Source organism: Chaetura pelagica, unplaced genomic scaffold (assembly GCF_000747805.2).
Source record: "Chaetura pelagica isolate M959 unplaced genomic scaffold, ChaPel_1.0 scaffold107, whole genome shotgun sequence".
Taxonomy (NCBI): Eukaryota; Metazoa; Chordata; class Aves; order Apodiformes; family Apodidae; genus Chaetura; species Chaetura pelagica.
This window is the reverse complement of record NW_009953979.1, coordinates 1,614,778-1,634,669: the sequence shown is the minus strand read 5'-3', so window position 1 is coordinate 1,634,669 and position 19,892 is coordinate 1,614,778. Positions and strand designations below refer to the sequence as shown.

The 19,892-nt window shown below is 40.9% G+C and overlaps 1 protein-coding gene across 1 annotated transcript in view; it reads left to right on the top strand.

The window, feature by feature from the left end:
* ELP3 (elongator acetyltransferase complex subunit 3) overlaps window positions 1–19,892 on the top strand; it is a 96,874-nt gene that overhangs the window by 39,325 nt on the left and 37,657 nt on the right. The window contains exon 10 of the mRNA XM_010002183.1: window positions 13,554–13,747. Within this exon, the coding sequence (XP_010000485.1) occupies window positions 13,554–13,747 (194 nt within the window). The remainder of the gene's footprint in view (window positions 1–13,553; window positions 13,748–19,892) is intronic.

Below are 19,892 nucleotides of genomic sequence, written 5' to 3'. Positions count from 1 at the left end.
GAAGTGTGGGAGGCAAGACGGAATAAAGAAACCTGCTTTTGTGAGAGAGGGTTCCCACGTGGTCTGGGACCAGACAGCACATCAGAACAGACCGGTGTGGAAGTGTCAGCTGTAGAGTTGATGACCAGTTAAATGATCACCGTGTGTTTCAGAAAATGGAGCTGCAGGGGATGAGAGTAGAGAGGTTGTGGATCACTGTGACATGTTGCAAGACAGAATGGTAAACAAGACACAGTTATCCTCTTCCTTTTTGTCCTCTGCCTTTCTCATCCTATCTGAAATGTTTTATATTTTCTTTTTAAAAGGTTCTTCATCTTAAATATGAGACAATAGGGGGTAAAACAACTCCTTTTTTTTATTATTTTATTTGCAGAGCCCTGCACTGGTCAACATAATAGAAATATTAATGAGACAGTAATTCCTTTTTTTCCCAGGGATTCAGAAAGGCAGTACATTCTCTATTTTCCACCTTAAAAATTTATATCATGGCTTTGAGTTATTTTCTGAACTTATGCTGAACTACAACTACAAGGTCAAAAATCTATGAGGATCGTTGATAAGCCACAGCTGTCTTTGTCCCAGAAAGTCAATGGTATCTTACAGGAAGATTATATGTTTTTCTGAACTAGGAGAATACCACATAAATATGTAATACCACTACTGCTGCTCATGAACAGCTTAGTGCTGTTGCAAGAGCACAACAGATGCTCTCTACTTGGTTCCTCTCTTTGCTCTCACATTATTTTTATGTATTAGAAGTGTCTAAATATTTATCAGTGTGAAATAATATTGATACAGCACCACATATAAATAAGCTATCTGTTGTGACACTAACCTCCTTTCTAGCCACGCTGCTTTTTGTACCAGGGAAAGGTAGGACAAAAAGGAACCAAATGAGTTTAGAAGGAGCTCTAAGCACCTTGCCTTTGTTACCAGTTGATATATTAAATACAGGGGCTTCTCAAGGGAAGATAGTAAGTTGCTGATTGTGCTGACTGCGTGCTAAAAATACTGGGTGCTTCTTCAAATTGAACAGGTAATTATGATTTCAAGAGAAACGTTGCTTCTGTCCCTTACGACCTATTGATTTCAAAGTGTTTCCAGCTACTTCCCCCAGCAGCTAGGATGCCCGTCAGTTACTCTTTTGTAATCATATCTAGGTTTTTAAAGTTGTCTGTGTAGAGCAACTGTTTTCATGGAGTGTTTATTAATAATTATTCAAAAATTTATGGATAGGAGTGCATAATATTATATCTTCCCTTATATGTATATTTTCTTTTTAATAGTAAGTGGCAGTTGACTGGCTTTTTACCTGCCTTTGTCCTCCAGGTTATCACAGTTACTGTTTTTAAACAGAGTGGATGTACTAGACCTGCATCCCAGTTATGCTGTGCTTCTCCACTCCTTCCCCCATTATGCCTCTTTTCTTCCCTTATTATTGATTCTTTTTATAGCCTCAGAGGATTTCCTTTCAACTTCAGGCCTTTCCACCCCACTCCGCATATGGGAAAATGCTGCAGGGAGGGAATATGCTGTGCTTCCTCCCACCACCCATGTGGCTGTGCCAGGTAGTGTCCATTCACACACACGAACTCTGCCACTTATTGTTGGCAAATGCAAGCATAACAGATAGGACTGATTTGCAGTGCCTTACGTAGCAGGTGGTCTAAGAAAATAATTAGAATAATAGCTAAAATAAATCAAGGACTCAGCGGGAATAATGGAATTGTTGCCAGAGCAGACACCTCATTCTGTGGAATGCGATAAACACTCAGCTTTGCTGTTATAGCACGAGAGAGATGAGGTGACTCTGGGGGTAAATGGTTGGGAGGATTAATGAATCACACTTGCCAAGAGGGCTACCAAGCAGAACTTTGGATTTAAGCAAAAACTTTAGGAGGCTAAAGAATTCCCAAGGTGTTGTTACTAACTGCTCATTCTGTTTCTGCAGAGCCGCTGAGTGGCAATAGTGTAATCAACAAACTGTATCTGGTCTAGAATAAATTACTAAGCTAGTAACATCTATTAATGGAGAAGATACTGCTACATTTGCCTTTGTTTTGTTTTTATGGTCTGCCTAAGCATGATTTGCCATTGCTGTTCCTCTTGGTCTTCCAAGAGGGATGGCTGTGAGCCCATTTCAAACAACTTTAAAGACCCTTCATAGATGAAATTAATCTGGGGAGCAGGAAAGAAGGAAAGGGAACAGGGAGGAGAGTTGAAAGGTTAGAAATTCCAAATGTGGGAAGTGCTGGGAAAGTATATAGAAGGTTGCTGACAGACGCCTTCAGCTCTGAAGGCATGTGACAGCTGGTGGATGCTGCCCAGAAACATTGGGTAGATCTTCAGTTGCTGATGAGCTCTTTTTCCTTGAGGAGGTCCTGTGGCTTACCCCTGTCCATCTGCAGTCTCATATATATAAAATTATGAAGGTAAAAGCATAGGCAGGACCATTTAATGGCCAGTACTGGAGACAAGTATCACACTGAAGAGATTTTTGGTTCAATTCAGCAGAGCCATTCTTGTATTCTGTAAATAAAATGCAATAATTGAATTATTTTAGTCTGGTGAAAATTCCTTTTTTTACATTCATGGGTCAAACTGGGTTTCTTTTCTGAAGGAACTGCAAAATAAGCATTTCTCAGAAATAGACTAATTTTAATGAAAAGCCTAATCCAGATCTGTGATCCAAGTTTGTCTATGCAGAGGGCTACAGCCTCCTTGGGTGTGTTGAACATGAGAAAGAAAAATAATGGTTGAGTAATGCAGTAGTTGCAGTGTGTTCGATGTTGTTGTAAAACTGTAAATACTGTTGTATTGCCTTTAGCTGTAAATAAGGAGATAGTTTTCCTCAGGGCTCTCATTTTTATCAAGGAGGTGAAATTTATAATTAAAATAATATATTGCACCTCTATCAGGAGCTTTTAATAACTGTGATAAAAGTCAGTTTAACTGTTGATCTACATTGATTTTTACTCTTTTGGGAAGACAATTATCTGTATCTTTAAATACAGCTTGGAAATGTTTAGTGGGGTAAATGAGTTTCCTTTCAATTCCTACTGAACATCTCATTGAAACACTATTATTGGCAGGTAGCCAGCATTACCTCTGAAAATTTCTTGTCTTTTTTTTCACGGGCACATTGACAGAAACAGATTAGGCAGCATTTAATGATCAGTCCTTCAGTTACTAGAGCTTCTGTTGGAATCCTAGTAAATGGTAGACATAAAAAGCTCTCTACTTTGGAAACAATTACAGTTTCATGAACTATGGCCAATGCTGTGGTAATTTTTATGTTAATGAGAATCATCGTAGTAAGGAGCAGGCTATTTTTAGACACTATTTTCACAGATAATTGCACTCATATTTATGTGCATAAAGTATCTAGATAAAGCCCCAGTGTGTGCCCATTTCTCCAGATGGTCAAATTGTGTGAATAAAGTTTCTTTCCCCCCACAGCGTCTGTGTGGAAATAACTTTTATTTGCTCGCTGGGTGTGTTTGCTGTGGCTCTGGGTATGTTTCCTACAAAGCAGGTCAGACCTCTCTGGATACGTGTGCAGCATGTAGGAAAGAAATAGAAGTTAAAGCTTCAGCCCTCGGTGTGACAACATGCAGGAGCAGAATAGCTGAATGAATTCAAGAATACAGGTAAAACTGGTCCCTTATCTTCCGCATCATTTGGGGATCTATGCATTATGTGGACCAGGGTGTCACAACTTAAACCAGAAAATGCGAAGGAGGGGCGTGTCAGTAACAGCCTGATCTTTGCTACATTTTGTTATACTGCATAGAAACAGTACATACAGCTATGCCAGTAGTATGGACGTTATACGTTCCAGGGCTGTGTGGAAAAACTACAATTATTATGGATATTGCATTGCTTCCTTGGTCTTTCTGAATTAGTATTTTGTCCACTCACATATTTTCCTCCAGCATGCCAGACGTAAAAGTTAGGATACTTACAATCACTACCTCTAAAATGACTTCCCATTCAGAAAAAGCTTCTGAGACCATTTTTCTACCTGAACTAAGAGATCATTGCTGCACTTATACCAGCCCTTAGACAACTGTACATAGGCTCTTTTCAAGTGGTGTTTTTTTCTCTCCATCATTCAGTTGTTTTCTGGGGCTCTTTCACTAAGACCCCTTGCTGCTGAAGCATATGGCTGGGAACATACAGCCAAATGAAAAGGAAGGCAAGAATAAAGGGATGTGTCTTGGACGGAGAATGCAGATTTGCCAGGCATTTAGACAAACAGAGCATCATTCAGTAAAATACGTATTTAAGCACAAATCATCAGTAGCAACTGAATGCTTGCCTTCAGGGTGGATAAACCATGATGTCCAAATTCAATTTTTGAGCACTTAGTTGTTGGTTTTGTGTATTGTTTGTTGGTTGTTGTTGGGGTTTTTTTGTTTAGTTTTTAATTTAAAAAAGCATAATGGTTTTGCTGTGAACATAAACGAGACAAGTTTTTTCAGGGCTGCATGGGATGGGAGAGAGCACATGGTTGTACTGATGCTCCTTATGGAAAGGAGAGGTCTGATGAAAGAGATTTAAATTATCAAAAATATTATAGTTGGCCTTCAAATATAGCGCCCAGCCAGCCTATCAAAAGAGGTGATTATCTCACTGTAATCAGGGTGGCTGAGACCTCACCTTGAGTATTGTGTGCAGTTCTGGGCCCACAGTTTAAAAAGGTTTAAATGATCAAAAATATTATAGTAGACCTTCAAATATAGCTGGGCTTCAGTATTTTTAGGGTAGAAGCCATGCTTTACAGAGATCTGTGCTGCAAAACTTGTGTACTTAAGACAATGAAAAATGCTGTATTTCCTGTACTTAGCCCTGGGGGAAAGCTGACCCTTCCAGAAACATAAAGACTGGAGTTCTGTGCTTGGTTAAAGTGAAGGTGAAACTTCACAGCAAATTGATAGAGGTATTCTCATGGGTTTCTCCAAAACTGCGTAATAAATGGAGACTCACTTGGAGCACCTGCAAGATGAAGCAGATGGGACTGCTCGGTGCAGTGAGCACAATCTGGAGAGATTTGTCTTGGTGTGTGGATAGATACAGTGTTCAGAAGTCAAAACCACCCTCCAAGGTCATGCTGTGGATGTTGAAATCCTCTTCCAAATGTCAAATGTCTCTTCTTATTGAGTTGTATTGTAGAAGTGCTGGGGACTGTTGCAGACTCAAATCTCCTTGCATTAAGTTCTGTGCAAACTTGAAGAGAGCAACTATCCAGCAGAGTGTTAGACAGGTGGCAACCTGTAGATCCTGACAGTCTAGTACTAAAAAGAGACTGGAGGGATGAGGTGAGAGGTGGGCATGTTTCCTCCTTGTCTGGCAGTAGCACTTTCCTGCCCCACATACAGAATTAGGGTATTTACGACACTGAGGTGCATAGTCTTGGTAAATAACTCACTGAAGACAGCTTCAGGTCTGTGGACTTAAGTTCTCCTGTCAGTTAGCTTGTCACCACCATAGTGGTTGCTTTGCACCCCAAGAGCATTTCTTTTTTGGGTTTGATGTGATTACGTGTTCTTACTGAAGCTGAAGATTGTGAGGATTCCTTTGTGTTAAAAGCTTTAGGAAAAGTTCTCTTTGGCATTTGGAGTTGGGGTTTTGAGGCTGTCAGGGAAGGAAGGAGGAATTACAGCTTCCTGCACCTTGTAGGGTGAGTTGAAAGATCCTTTACACTGTTCACTCTGAATGTTAGCAGGCAAGTCCACTTTTCTTATTTGACATTCAAAGTCTTATGTATGAGGCCTTAAAGAACATCCTAAAGTAAGCATATAGAGTAGTCCATTAAGTAGCAACCAAAACCATGTATTTTTTGCTAATTTGCTCTATTGTGATAGTTTAATAAGACATATCAAGATCTGCAGTGATGTGCTGCTGATAAACTTCAGTATTTTGAGCATCTTCCTTAAGAAATTTAAAGACTGGCAAAATAAGTATGCAAAATGAATATGAAACAAACTTTTTCACCTACTGTGCATTACCATGCTATGATGTCTGATGTGCTATTTTTCTGCACACTAGTATCTACTGGTATTGGAAAGATTTGCAGGCAGAAGGGCTAAAAATAGATGCTGGTCATTGTTGCAAAACTGACCCTCTTATGGCAGATTTATGGGGTTTATGCCACTGTTTTCTGGGCTTAGTAGTTTCCATAATAGTATTTATATACTATATGGTGACTTTGGCAGCTGGAGTGTGTCAGGAACTGAAATTATTTTATTGCCTGCTGTCAATAATCACGAAAGATAGAATAATTAACTGGACATTGGTCTTTCTTCCCTGGATTCCAGAGTGTTTTATAGGTGCTCTCAGGAGATCTGGAAATTTGGATCATAGAATGGTTTGGGTTGGAAGGCACCTTAAAGACCACTTGTTTTAGAAATCTTTTGCCCCATCTGTAGGAGACTTTGTAATGAGTGCAGACAGTGAGCAGAAGTGACTTGATTTATCTTAACTTTATGTTAACCTTTTAATCAGTTTTATAGAGATTGATGACACCATATAAGGGACCTTAAAGATCATCTAGCTCCAACCCACCTGCCATGGGCAGGAACACCTTTCACTGGTCCCGCTTGTTCCATGCCGTATCCAACCTGGCTTTCAACACTTTCAGGGATGGGGCAGCCACAGCTGTTCTGGGCAACCTGGGCCAAGGTGTTACCAGCCTCATAGCAAAGAATTTCTTCCTCAGATCTCATCTCAGTCTCCCCTCTTGCAGCTTTAAACTGTTCCTCCTTGTCCCATCACTCCCTGTCCTTGTCAAAAGTCCCTCCCCAGCTTTCTTGTAGCCCCTTGAGGTACTGGAAGGTGCTCTAAGGTCTCCCCAGAGCCTTCTCTCCTCCAGGCTGAACAACCCCAACTCTCTCAGCCTGTCTCCAGAGCAGATCTGCTCCAGCCCCCACATCATCTCCATGATTTCCTCTGGACTCACTCCAACAGCTCGAGTTCAGAACTTATATGCATGTATAGTATGCACCACAGCAAATAGGATTCTTTGCTGTAATTATCCCACTGACTGGTGAGCTAGATCTTAAACCTCATTTATCACAAATCAGTCTGTAAGCAAATAGTGTTCAGAGCAGCCAACCAGTGGTATTTTACTACCTTACAGTAACTTAATAGGAAGTCTAAGGTCATATAATTGAAAGAGATTGATGTTAAGTGACTATAAAATGACCACTACTCAGCTTCCTGTTGGCATGGCATTTTTCTGCTTCCCAGGTGACAACTGGTGCTTGGCAACGCGTGTGTTCCCAGGCTGCTCCAAAGGCAGTAAAAAGGCACAGTTTAGTCTCTACTTCTCGGTCAGTAGGCCATTGTCAGCATCAATGAATGCAGATCCTATCATTACATTTTAATTAGACAAGCATTTACAAGAAAAAGGGGAAAATGCAAATTTAGAGTTAAAATGGAGACACATTTTTGAGCCACAAGCTTCTGTTAATGCATATAATTAAAGTACTAAGTGATTGTTCATTCCCCAGGGAGTTGGAGGTGTCATTCAACGCAGTAGCTTTCAAGTTCTACCAGTATTCATAATTATAAATAATACGCCTGATGGAGATAAGGACTGCTGTAATATGGAGAGTTAAGATAATGTTCATCTTCATGTAGTCAGACATGAATTTAATCATCTGTTTAATGCAGGAACTGCAATAAAGGAACCAATTCAGCAGTCAAATTGAGTGACATCTGATTTCTAGTGGACAGTCTTTAAAAAATAGATTTTGGTGACCTTGATTTTTAACAAATCCTGATATTTGAGTAAATTGCTTTAAAAACTTGCTGTGCTTACCGTATAACTGTTATTTCTTCAAACATTTGAACATCTTGAGAGCAAGAAGATTAAACATTGCAACTGAATCTTAGGTCTGTAAATAGATTAAATGGAATTGCATAAAATAATATTTTACTCTTTTGGAGAACTGCAGCTTTTGGATGTCTTCAAAACACATTTGTGTTTTGTTCTGTACTTAAAGAGGTCAGTAAGATCAGATTGAAACTGCAAGGTATAATCTTTATACTGGCTGATTTGTGCCATTACTGAACCTGAAAATGTGAATAGACTGCTGTTTGGTCTCGTTATGATCCCAAATCCTATGACCTTTCTGTTGCAACTCTGGACAGATGCATGGGTGAGTAATGGGTTTTCTATTTTTAAAGGTTATTTCAAACATATAGGAAGGTGAAATATTTGAGTTAATGACACTAGCTCCTGCTTCCATCTCCTCTTCTATTCTCGTCTTTTTTTTGTCGTTCACATAATGTTGTTACATTGACTTTTGGTTTTCAATTGATGCCTGTTTTCTTGGACAGTAACTACAATGTCATGTAATTTTTAAGACTCAGAACAATAGATGAGAGTTGGACGAAAGGATTTAATCATGCGCATTGATACATCTGCCTTGATGGAAAAAACAGTGGCTTCTTGGCATCTAAATAACTAATTTTACACCCATTGGACCCTGATTATTCATAGTTGCAGTGAGTTTATGAGTGGTGGATGAATGGATTCTATAGATGCCATTAGCTTTAATAACAGGGAACTTCTACAACAAAGGCATATGCTACTAAAATCAATTACTGTTCTCATAAAACATGTTAGTGACTAACTTGTATAACCTTGTAGACTGACAGTGTGTTGATGGGATCTTATTAAGACTCATTGTTTGTAATTCACAGAGCAGCTGTTCATACAAGTAAAGTAGGTTTAATGAAGCTCAGGTGAAGCAAAAAAAAATCAGTGAATTCCAGGATACTCTGGTTACTCACTATGTTATTTAATGTGAAAAAATACCCAGCTTTTCTCTAATACCACATGAACTGGGCAAGGTTATAAGAAGCATTATTTTTTTAGGGTAAGAAGAAGTGCCTGTTTATGAACCTCCAGATCATTTAAATTTCAGCTAATCTGAATAGACTTTTTAAAATTTATTTATTTTTATTACAATTGAACCTCAACCATAATGTCTCATGTCTTGCCTGTTGTCTACTTGCATAAATTTAAAATTTTACTCTAGCATCCATCTTTATTATATGAGTTGTGTTAAATAGTTGGCTTACAGTCTTTAGCTAGAGGGGAGAGAACTTCAAGTTCAAAGAAGATTGCTTTAGTATCTTTGAAGTCCTGCATGCTTCCAGTTGGAATATTCATGCCTGCGAGAGCACTACACTGCATCCTCAAGTGATTCCAAAAGACTGGAAATATGTAAGAGTCCTTTCTCTTTGGGTCATCTTTAACCTCTAACTTCACAGTGCATTAGCAGACATGGATTTAAGCCCTGATTGAGTGCTTGCTAGAGCTGATGGAAAGCCTCCTGTTGACTCCAGTGATGCTATAGATGGTGGTCTCCGGAACTAATGTTGCTTTAGGGATTGAATTTGTTTTGGCAGTAAACTGTTCAGAACGTTTTTATCAGCTAAAGACACCTTTTAAGGTATCTAATTAAAAAAGAACAAAAAGGGCTACAATTCCTAGTAAAGCTTGGCATGTGTTAGCATTTTATAGTTCCTTTGTTTCATGTGAGACTTAATCAAAGCTGCTTATAAATGGGAAAAGACTAAGCCTTTAAATATTGGGATTTACAGACACTATTTAAAGTTTACTGCTGGAAAAAAGAGCTCAGGAAAAAAAAGGAGACACTGCTTTGTTGTTTGAAATTAATTACTTTAGAAATAATTAAACTAGAGGAATATTTTGAGAAATAGTTTAATAAATAAATATGAAAATATGTTGACTTTTTTTTTAATGCCAGCATTGCTGAAGTATAAAGTAGCATTATCTGCCAGCTTATTTTATTTGTGTAAAATGTGCAGTGTGTGTGAAGTGGCAAAATTCACAATGTGATTAGAAACCTTAACTATTGACCTTGCCTTTGACTGCTGGATGGCTTTAACCCTAGTGCTGTGTTGGTGCCTGCTTTTAATCTGCAATGCAAATCAGTGCATGTTTAAATACTCTGACTGGTGAATCACACATGCTTGTGTGTTCAGTTCAGTATAATTGCGAATATTGATACATAACATTAGTGGAAGCCTTTTTGCCTTGCTGGAGTGGCTTATCTACCTTCCTATATCTCATTGTGGAAGTGTCATTGCTTCCTTACCTTAATGTCTTTGTCTTCTTCAGTGCCATTTGGCCATAGAGCTACTCTCCTCAGAACAATAACCTCTTACATGATTTTCTTATTTTTCTTTCACAGTTGCTTTGTTTTACATTAAAGCACCTCAAATCACCCACCAAAGATGGAAGTTTGTCCTTTTGGGTTGCTCAAGGACAACAGGATTCTGAGTTGTTTTTCTGACCCTACAGTACCTCATATGCTGTATGACACACCTGCTTCAGTGGGCTGGTTTGAAAATTAGTCCTGTGATTTTTATTCTCCCCTCCTCCCCTCCCTTTGCATCAGATGCACACCAGGGTCAGACCAGAAGTGGTAAGAGTGGTCAACCAAGGGCAGCACATGTCTGCCTTCTCTGACAGCCACCAGTGACAGTATTGCCCTGTGAAGTCAAACTGAACCCTTGGAGTAGAAGGGAGGACACACACTTCTAAGAGATGCATTAAGCAGACATAATGATTCCCTGCTGTCACATGGGAGCAGATCCTGTTTCTGACCTTTCTTCCTTACTGGGAGTTGGACTCGATGATCCTTATGGGTCCCTTCCAACTTGAGATACTCTATGGTTCACCAGTAGTACTCAGCGGTCTGGTCCATAAGGCAGCCTAACACTAAATCAAAAGAAAAGCTCTTTCCCCAAAATGAGTGTTGGATTCTCTCCCATTAGAAAGGTGAGTCATCCAGGTCAGGGACCATGAGTTGGAGGTGACATGGGGTTGGGAATAGGACGGCATGGCTGGAAGTGTGGGCAGGACCATCACATCTGCTGCCCATGGGGCACAAACCAGCCCAGAGTGCCTCCAGATAAGTCACATGTGTCCAAATCTCAAAGCTGATGAGAATTATTTTATTTCATGAAGCTGGCATGAGAGTTATGTTTTTTCATCTCATGACTGTGTGAGAGTCATGAGAAACAGGAATGTTTATGGAGTACATAAACTGTCCTGAGGAAAGGAGAAAACCCTTTTATCTACACGTGCTTCAGAGAGAGCACCTTGACACGAGGGTTCAGAGTAATCTGTCTTTATCTGCCTTTGGCCAACTCCCTTGTAAACCATTTGCTTTGCAGAAAGCAGAGCTTAATTGGACATGAGACATGTAACCTCTGTGAGATGGTTGTTGTGTCTTGAATACTCTTTGAGGAGCAATGAGTTAGTTATCCCCTTTGGAGGCTGATGTGGAGAACCAAATGGTTTAGTGATTCTGTAAAGAGGCGAGTGCAATGAGGCTGTGCCTGGATGAGGTTCTTGCAGCAGCTTTTGGCACAACTGTTTTGCAAAGCTGCTGGTAACCCACATCAGACAGTTAATCAGAGTAAAAACAACCCCACAAAATTTAAAACTGGTAGCTTTGAGTTGTTTTTTTGTCTTTATGGAGCCTTATTGCTCCTTAAGCCAGTAGTGCTGCTGGGATGGTGATGGCTGAAGCTTCATCAGATCATGAATGCAGAATTTGATAGTTAATTTTGCAGCAGCAGTGTGGACTTTGTTCAGCCTGGAGAAGAGAAGGCTCAAGGGAGACCTCATTATGGCCTTTCAATATGTAAACAGGGCCTATAAGAAGGATGGGGACAGACTTTGTAGCAGAGCCTGTAGTAATAGGACAAAGGGGTGATGGTTTTAAACTCAGAGAGGAGAGATTTAAAGTAGATATTGGGAAGAAATTGTTTACAATGAGGCTGGTGAGACACTGGCCGAGGTTGCCTGGAGAGGTGGTAGAAGCCTTATACCTGGAAGCATTCCAGGTCAGGTTGGACTGAGTTCTGAGAAACCTGATCTAGTTGATCAGGGGCAGGGGGGCCTAGGTGGCCTTTGGAAGTCCCTTCCAACCCAAATTGTTTTATGACTTTATCCATGGTCCAGATCTTATTTTGTCTCTCAAACTGGCTCAGTTGTCCCCATCTCTCTATTTGTCATGATCATATAAATAGCTCAGGAGACTGGTCTGCTTGGATAAGGTATTTTTTAACTGGTTTCTTTTTTTCAGCTGGATTTTCTCTCTGCTCTGTTTTCCTCTGTAGCTGCACAGCAGGTCGGGTGGCTGAGGAGTGTGAGTGAGCGACACAGAGGCTGCTGGAGCTGGCCCCAGGCTTAGGCAGGGAGGTGGCCAGAAAAGGCTTGGGCTGACATGGCCCTGCCGTTTCTCTGCCCTCGCTCACCTCTCTTTCTTTGTCCTTGTGCTGGATCTAGCATGCATATGAGTCTGTGCAGATCAATTTTGGTGTGCTTAAGCTAGCATCAAGTCATTTGCTGCTTTTTATTGTGGTGAAGCATGGTTTTGTGGAGCACAGAAAGCCAAGAGAGCCATTTAAGAGTTGACCAGGTGGGAAGATTCTGCTCCCACCAGGTTACTAATAGCACTTTATTCCAACATCAAGGCTTTCTGGAGCACTCCAGGAGCTGGTTTAAGTCACAGCGCTGGTAGGAAATGTAGCAAAATGTCTGAGTGGGTCTGGGACACGTGAATGTATTGAAGCACTTTGGCAAGTGCTGGTGAGTACCAAAGCTGGCTCAGCAACTGGTGGGACTACAGTAGCCTGCTATTAACTCAGCTTAACAAACTTGTATTTTTTTTTGCTATGAAAATACCATGTTGGAGAGGGATCAAGTGGTGGATTTCAAGTGTACAACAGTCTAATCCAGTATTAGATCTGGCCTGTAGATGCTATTACAATAAGGGCTATGTCATCGCTTAAGTCAGTTTAATGGTTGCCTGCTTCAGGGTGCCTTGCTTTTTTTTTTCCCTTGCTTTTTTTTTTTTCCCTTTTTTTTTTGTAAGTGATTTTATTTTAATTGTCATTACTGAAATTGAATCTTCAAAAAAAAAATGCAGTTGCTGTGTAGTGGGAGCTAGGACTGTTCAATTTACAGTTCTGGGGTAGGATTTAGTCAGAGGAGTTTGCAGGAGATAGTTTGTCCTCCCTTTCACCAGGATTGTTCAGAACTGCATTGTAGAATAAGTCTGTTTTTCTTCATTGCTATTCAAATGATGTATCCCAGACGCATTGATTAATCTCTAAATGTGGTCTGCTGAGATTGAAGATAAGTACACTCATTTCTATTGTTCTAATTCTGTGCAGACTCTGTTACAATAAATGGTGCAGTATCTCTTGAATTCATGCTGAAAGGTAGAAGTAATGTACAGATTTGGCTCATAGCATTGTCATTGTGGATTTTTTTCTTTAGTGTCCTTTTCTTTAAATCTAGAACGTACTCTTTTTATTTAAGAAAATGTCGTCAGCTGATAAATACTGGAAATCCAATGTAAGCCAGTAATTCTTAAACCTCAGTAAAAATTGTCTTTTATAAAATCCATCTTGAAATTAGTTTTGTTGGGGCACTAAAGCGCCAGGAAATGTAGTTCGTTTTGCCCTGACTTGCATTTTTTGTTCCGCTTTTGCAGGAGTTTTTTGAGAATCCTGCTTTTCGCCCAGACGGCATGAAGCTCTATCCGACCCTCGTGATCCGTGGCACTGGTCTGTATGAGCTCTGGAAGACTGGAAGATACAAGAGCTACCCCCCCAGCACTCTTGTGGACCTTGTGGCCAGAATCCTGGCTCTTGTCCCACCGTGGACACGTGTGTACCGTGTGCAGAGGTAATTTTCCATGGTGAACCTTGTATCTTGATTTATCGAGCTTGGAGGGATTCTCACTTTAATTACAGCAACATCTGACTCAACCTTTTATTATTTTTCAGCCTTAATGCACCATAAGATAGATATTTTTTTTTAAACTACTTCCTATCTATTCAGAATGGGAAAGGCCAAGTAGGATGAGCAGTTATTTAAATTGAGCTGCCTCTCTAAGGCATCCAGAAGCTTCAGGATTTCTGGAGGCTCTGCTTTTGCTGCCAGTCAAACAAAAAGATAGGATGTAACATGCATAATACTTTAATGATATTGATGGATATCTTGGCTGTGGGTGAAGTTTCCTGTATTTATTGCAGAAGCTGCAAGGTCTGTAATTTTTTTGGCTATAGTGACTTCCTTTCCTTCCCTGTGGGTGTTAGAGGGTTTACATAAATGTTCTGTTGTAATGCCATTATTTCTGTCACTCCCACAGAATCGCAGAACCTTAGGGGTTAGAAGGGACCTCGAAAGATCATCTAGTCCAACCTCCCTGCCAGAGCAGGATCACCCAGAGCACATCACACAGGAACGTGTGCAGGTGGATTTTGAATGTCTCCAGTGAAGGAGACTCCACAACCTCTCTGGGCAGCCTGTTCCAGGGCTCTGTCACTCTCACAGGAAAGACATTCTTCCTGATACTCACATGGAACCTCCTGTGCTCCAGTTTGCACCCATTGCCCCTTGTCCCATCACTAGTCATCACTGAAAAAAGCCTGGCTCCATCCTCCAGACACTTGCCCTTAACATATTTGTAAACATTGATGAGGTTGCCCCTCAGTCTCCTCCAAGCTAAAGAGACCCAGCTCCCTCAGCCTTTCCTCATAAGGGAGAGGTTCCATTCCCTTCATCATCTTTGTGGCTCTGCACTGGACTCTTTCAAGCAGTTCCCTGTCCTTCCTGAACTGAGGGGCCCAAAACTGGACACAATACCCCAGATGTGGCCTAACCAAGCCAGAATAGAGAGGGAGGAGAACCTCTCTTGACCGACTAACCACACCCTTTCTAATGCACCCCAGGATGCCATTGGCCTTCTTGGCCACAAGGGCACATTGCTGGCTCATGGTCATCCTCCTGTCCACCAGGACCTCCAGGTCCCTTTCTCCTACACTACTCTCCAGTAGCTCAGCCCCCAACCTGTACTGGTCCATGGGGTTGTTCTTCCCCAGATGCAAGACTCTACGTTTGCCCTTCTTGAATTTTGCCTCCCAGGATGAAAGATAATGCTTCCATTTAGCACTGTGTTTTCAGTGTGGGGTCTTCCTTGGGTTATTTTTCTTCTAGTATCTCTACATCTGCCTGATATTAGGAAGGGAGGCTGTAACATTGCCTGGTTTTGCATGTGCAGACAATGCTCACTTGGCTTCCAGCTACATAAGCTGGAAACAGTGCCAATGTCTAGTTCTCCAAGAGGATGCAGAATGAGAAAGTCTTGTACATTAGACCTCGCCTGCCTGGACTTCTCTAAGGCATTTGATTTTTGTGCCCTAGCAGAAATACGACAGAACAGGTATAAGCAGAGAAAAATGGTAGAGAAGAAAGTGACTGAAGGTGAGAAACATTGGGTAGCTTTGGCAAAGCAACTATGGACTCGGGATTATTAGTGGAGTTTCTCAAGCATCCATTGAAAATCTAATCTTCCTCATCGTTTTATTTAATTGCAATGGCACAAAAAGTAATAAGGCACTGAGGAAATCTTGTAGGACTGGGAAGCATCATTGAAAAGAGAGTGGATGCAGAAGAAGGATCTGGTGGTGAGAAAGCTGGAGTGACAGAGATGGGATCTAGCTAAGTTCTAGAGAGCAAGTTCTGTGAGGAGAGGCTAAGGTAACTGGGATTGTTTCGTTTGGAGAAGAGGAGGCTGAGGGAAGACCTCATTGCTGTCTACAACTACCTGAAGGGAGGGTTGTAATGAGGTGGTTGTTGACCTCTTTTCCCAAGTAAATAACAACAGGACTAGGGGAAATGGCCCAAAGCTGCACCCAGGGAGGATAAGATTGGATATTAGGAAGGATTTCTTTACCATAAGAGTTGTCAGGCAGTGGAACAGGCTGCCCAGGGAGGTGGTGGAATTACCATTCCTGGAGGCATTCAGGAAACATGTAAGTGTGGTAATTCAGAACATGCTGTAGTGGGCATGGTAGGTGTTGTGTTGTTTGTTTGGTGGTGTTTTGTTGTGGGGTTTTGTTTTCTCATGGGTGGACAGCTGGACTCTGATCTTAGAGGTCTTTTCTAGCCATAATGATTCTGTAATTCTGTGGGATGAGATGCAGTTCAAGAAAGTTGGAGGTCAAACTTGGAAGGGATTTTGCTGCAAACCATGAGATCACTATGTGAAAATAGAAAAGTTCTTAGTGTCTTAATCTATAATATGAGTAAGCCACTGGTGAATGCAGCCATGAAAAAGCATTTTTTTCAGGATAACTTTTTTAGAGATGAAAGTATTAATGCAGCAGCCAGACAAGGCTTTGTTAAGACTTCATCTGAAATAGTCCCCATTTTCAAGAAGATGAGCTGTGGAAATATGTGCAAAAGAGCATCAGTCTTTTGTTTGAAGGATAGGTATGAGCATAAATGACCTCTGTAAATCTGTGAGAGAAGGAAAATAACCTTTTGAGAAATAGGAACATTGATTTGAGCAGAGCACAAAAATATGAGAAGTAGCCTTCTGAGGCAGGAAGCTGAGAATTTTCCTTCAGGACTGAGATTTTGAAATAGCTTTCCAAAGTTATCAAAGAGGAAGAGAAGCTAAATATGAATATGGTGAAGCTTGATTTGGCTTCTGAATGTGATTTTTATCCAGCAGTCTGTAGTAACTGAGACACAGTTTCAGCAACCCGAAGATCCTTTCTTTAGGTCTTTGTTACTGTGACGAAGTGATGGCTGTAGCTGAGAAGAGGGATGTGATACTGCTGAAGAAAACAAAATATCGCTATGGGAAGTATCTTCTTAATATTCCTCCAGGCTTTCTGTGTCACTCACAGAAGCATTATTGGAGGCAAAAGTCCTGTCTTTTCGCCCTGCACATCTCCTCCTTCCTCACTGATTCCAGATGCAAGGTTCATGATGCCATCACCATAGCATCATATCTAAAATGAGCAGGTTTATTATTAGAGGATGGCATGGGTTTGCAGCCTAGCAGCTCTTCTCCTAAGGAAGACAGGCCTGGAAAAGGCTTGGTGTGCTTATTTGCCTGAACTTGACTATAATTTCTTCTCTCAACAGCAGCAGCGTCCATCCAGCTGTCACCTGGTTGTCAGTTATTATGTTCCAGTGGAATAGCTGTTTTCTTGCTGACTGGCTCATGTTATCTGAGATTGGTCAGTGGTGATTACAGATTTTTACACCTCCAGTGCAAAATCCAAAAGCTATTACTTTGATCTAAATTGGTTTCAGGGCCATTGTGTGACTCTGTAACAGAATAATGAACAAAGCCATATTTCTAAATATGTTTGTGGCCTGTTCCCAACACGGTTTCACTGAGGACAGCAACTTCCTTCCCATTCCTCTGTTGTTGCCTCAGGACCTTTCCATCATCTTCCAGCCTGCTGCCACGAGTCCTCCATCCTTTACATCCTGCATCTCAGGCTCTGTTTTTACAGTCCCTTCAGATTCAGCTTGTGTCCTGGATGGCAGCTTGTTCTGATCTCTCTGCTTACTGCTGACTTGCAGTTTGGTGTCTGCATGCAGGTTTTGTATCAAACACCACCAGAAAAAGACTGAACTATCTGTGCCCTTCCTTGTTCCCTAGTACCACATTTGGAGGAAACATAAAGGACTCAATGTCTTTGTAGTCCATCACATGCTGAGGGGTTGAGATTGGGACTGTTGCTGTTTAACATCTTTGTTGGTGATGGAGGTGGTGGGATTGAGTGTACCAACAGCAGGGTTGCTGATGACAGCAAGCAGTGTGATGCAGTCAACGTGGTGCAGAGAAGGAGGTCGTCCAGAGGGACCTGGACAGGCTGGAGAGGTTGGCCTGTGCAAACCACATGAAGTTCAATAAGGCCAAGTGCAAGGGCCATCAAGATGATCAAAGGGCTGGAGCAGCTCTGCTATGAAGACAGGCTGAGAGAGTTGGGGCTATTCAGCCTAGAAAAGAGAAGGCTCTGAGGAGACCCTATAGAACCTTCCAGTACTTGAAAGGGGTCTACAGGAAAGCTGGGGAGGGGTTTTAATCAGAGAAGATAGTACTAGGACAAGGGGTAATGGTTTTAAACTGAGATAGGGGAGATTAAGGATAGATATTAGGAACAAAGTCTTCCCTATAAGGGGGGTGAGGAACTGGAATGGGTTGCCCAGGGAGGTTGTTGATGCCCCATCCCTGGAAGTTTTTAAGGCCAGGTTGGATGAGGTTTTGTGCAACCTGATCTAGTGGCAGGGTTCCCTGCTCATGGCAGGGGGTTAGAACTAGATGGTCTTTAAAGTCCCTTCCAACCCAAGCCAGTCTGTGCTCAAAATAATAATTTTAATGAGTTGGATGAGCATGGGAGAGGTGTCACTGACAAACCACTGTGGAAGTCTTTCTGCTTTAGGAAACCAGGTTAAATATGTTTTTGAGAGAAAAGAGATGCTGTTGCTGATGGCTGTTTGGAGAATATATCTCCCAGGATGTTTTGTACCTATCAGAGATGCTTAATACTCTGTATATCCAGAATGTTTGTGAACCTCATTATCACCGAAGTGCTTTTGTGTGTGAGAAGGTGTGAAATGACAGGAGTGGTGCTGTGCACCCTGAGACTTTTCCTTTTGTGCATCTTGGTGTTTTATGAGAATGTTTTTTTCACTGTTCTGATGCGGAGGTGCAGGTATGAAGAAATAAAATACCTTACTCAACAGAGGTCATGTAATAAATCAGAGCTGAGAACAAATTAAAGGTCTTTAGACTTTCACTGCTTCTATCAACTGCTTCACAAGTGTCCTAAATAATGCAAAATGTTTGAAAAATCAAAGATTAAATAGGCCCTGTTGAAGCTTCTGGCAAATTGCACATTAACTTTAATAAGGTCAGGATTTAATCCCCTGTTTCCCTGAATTTGTTCAGCATTTTAACAAGTCCTAAAATCACTAGTAAAATGCTGTCTTGTGGGTATTGAAAATAGACTGTTAGTGTGTACACTCATGATGCACACAGGGTGTTTATTTAAATACTCTGCCCTAATCTGAAGGGGGAATGAAAAACCTGTTTCTTGCTTTCTTTCTTAAAAAGCTTATTTTCCACATTCATATTTTAATTTACTTTGCTCCCTAGTAGGCAGATGAGAGAGGCTCAAGTTACTGTATGTTATTATCTATCTTTTATTTGGAGTATTTAATTTACTGTTTCACATCTGACTCTGGGTTTAGCTAAAGACCTGGTACTGGAAGATATCAGGATGTTTTATCTGTATCCCTGCAGGGAAAATACATACAGCCTGACGTTTTGGAGTTGTTCCATAATTAGAAGAAAGGCATTTATTTAGATTATCACTGTAGATCTAACATACCCTGATGAAAATGCTGCTCTCCTCTAAGTGTGTCCTTTAGTCACAATGTGAAGGGCTCATTTCCTCTAACTGAAGCTCTTTCAAGAACGTTGTGTTGGCTCTGCAGTGTCTTATTTACTCAAAGAAATCCACTGAATAAATGAACGGGTTAACTAATTGTGTTTTGCCTCAACTTTTTGGCACGTGGGTGTAAAAGCCAAGGAAATTTTCATAGATTCTTTGTCTTTATAGGAAAAACAGCAGGGAAACCAGAGAAAGTAAGTAAAACAGAGCCTCTGTTATGCTGGAGAAAGTTGTACTATAATTGAAGTGCAATGTTGAAATGGGAGTAGAGTCCTGGAGTTTCGAAGCCCTTATTTTTATTATTAACTTGAAGGAGAAGTCTTTTTTTTTTTTTTTTCCCCCCCCTGTCTTGTCAGTGTCTCAAACTTCTACAAGGCTGAAGCAGCACAAGGATCAGGTTTTCAGGACCCTTTAAGACCTTCATCTTTTATCCAGCTACTGCCAAAAATAGTAATTGTTAATGGAGGCCATGGTGTGACTGGAAGTCCTGAAGGATCTGAATAGACCAATTAATACATTTTACAGAGGTCATCAGACAGCTGCTAGGTGGTGATGACTTTCAATCA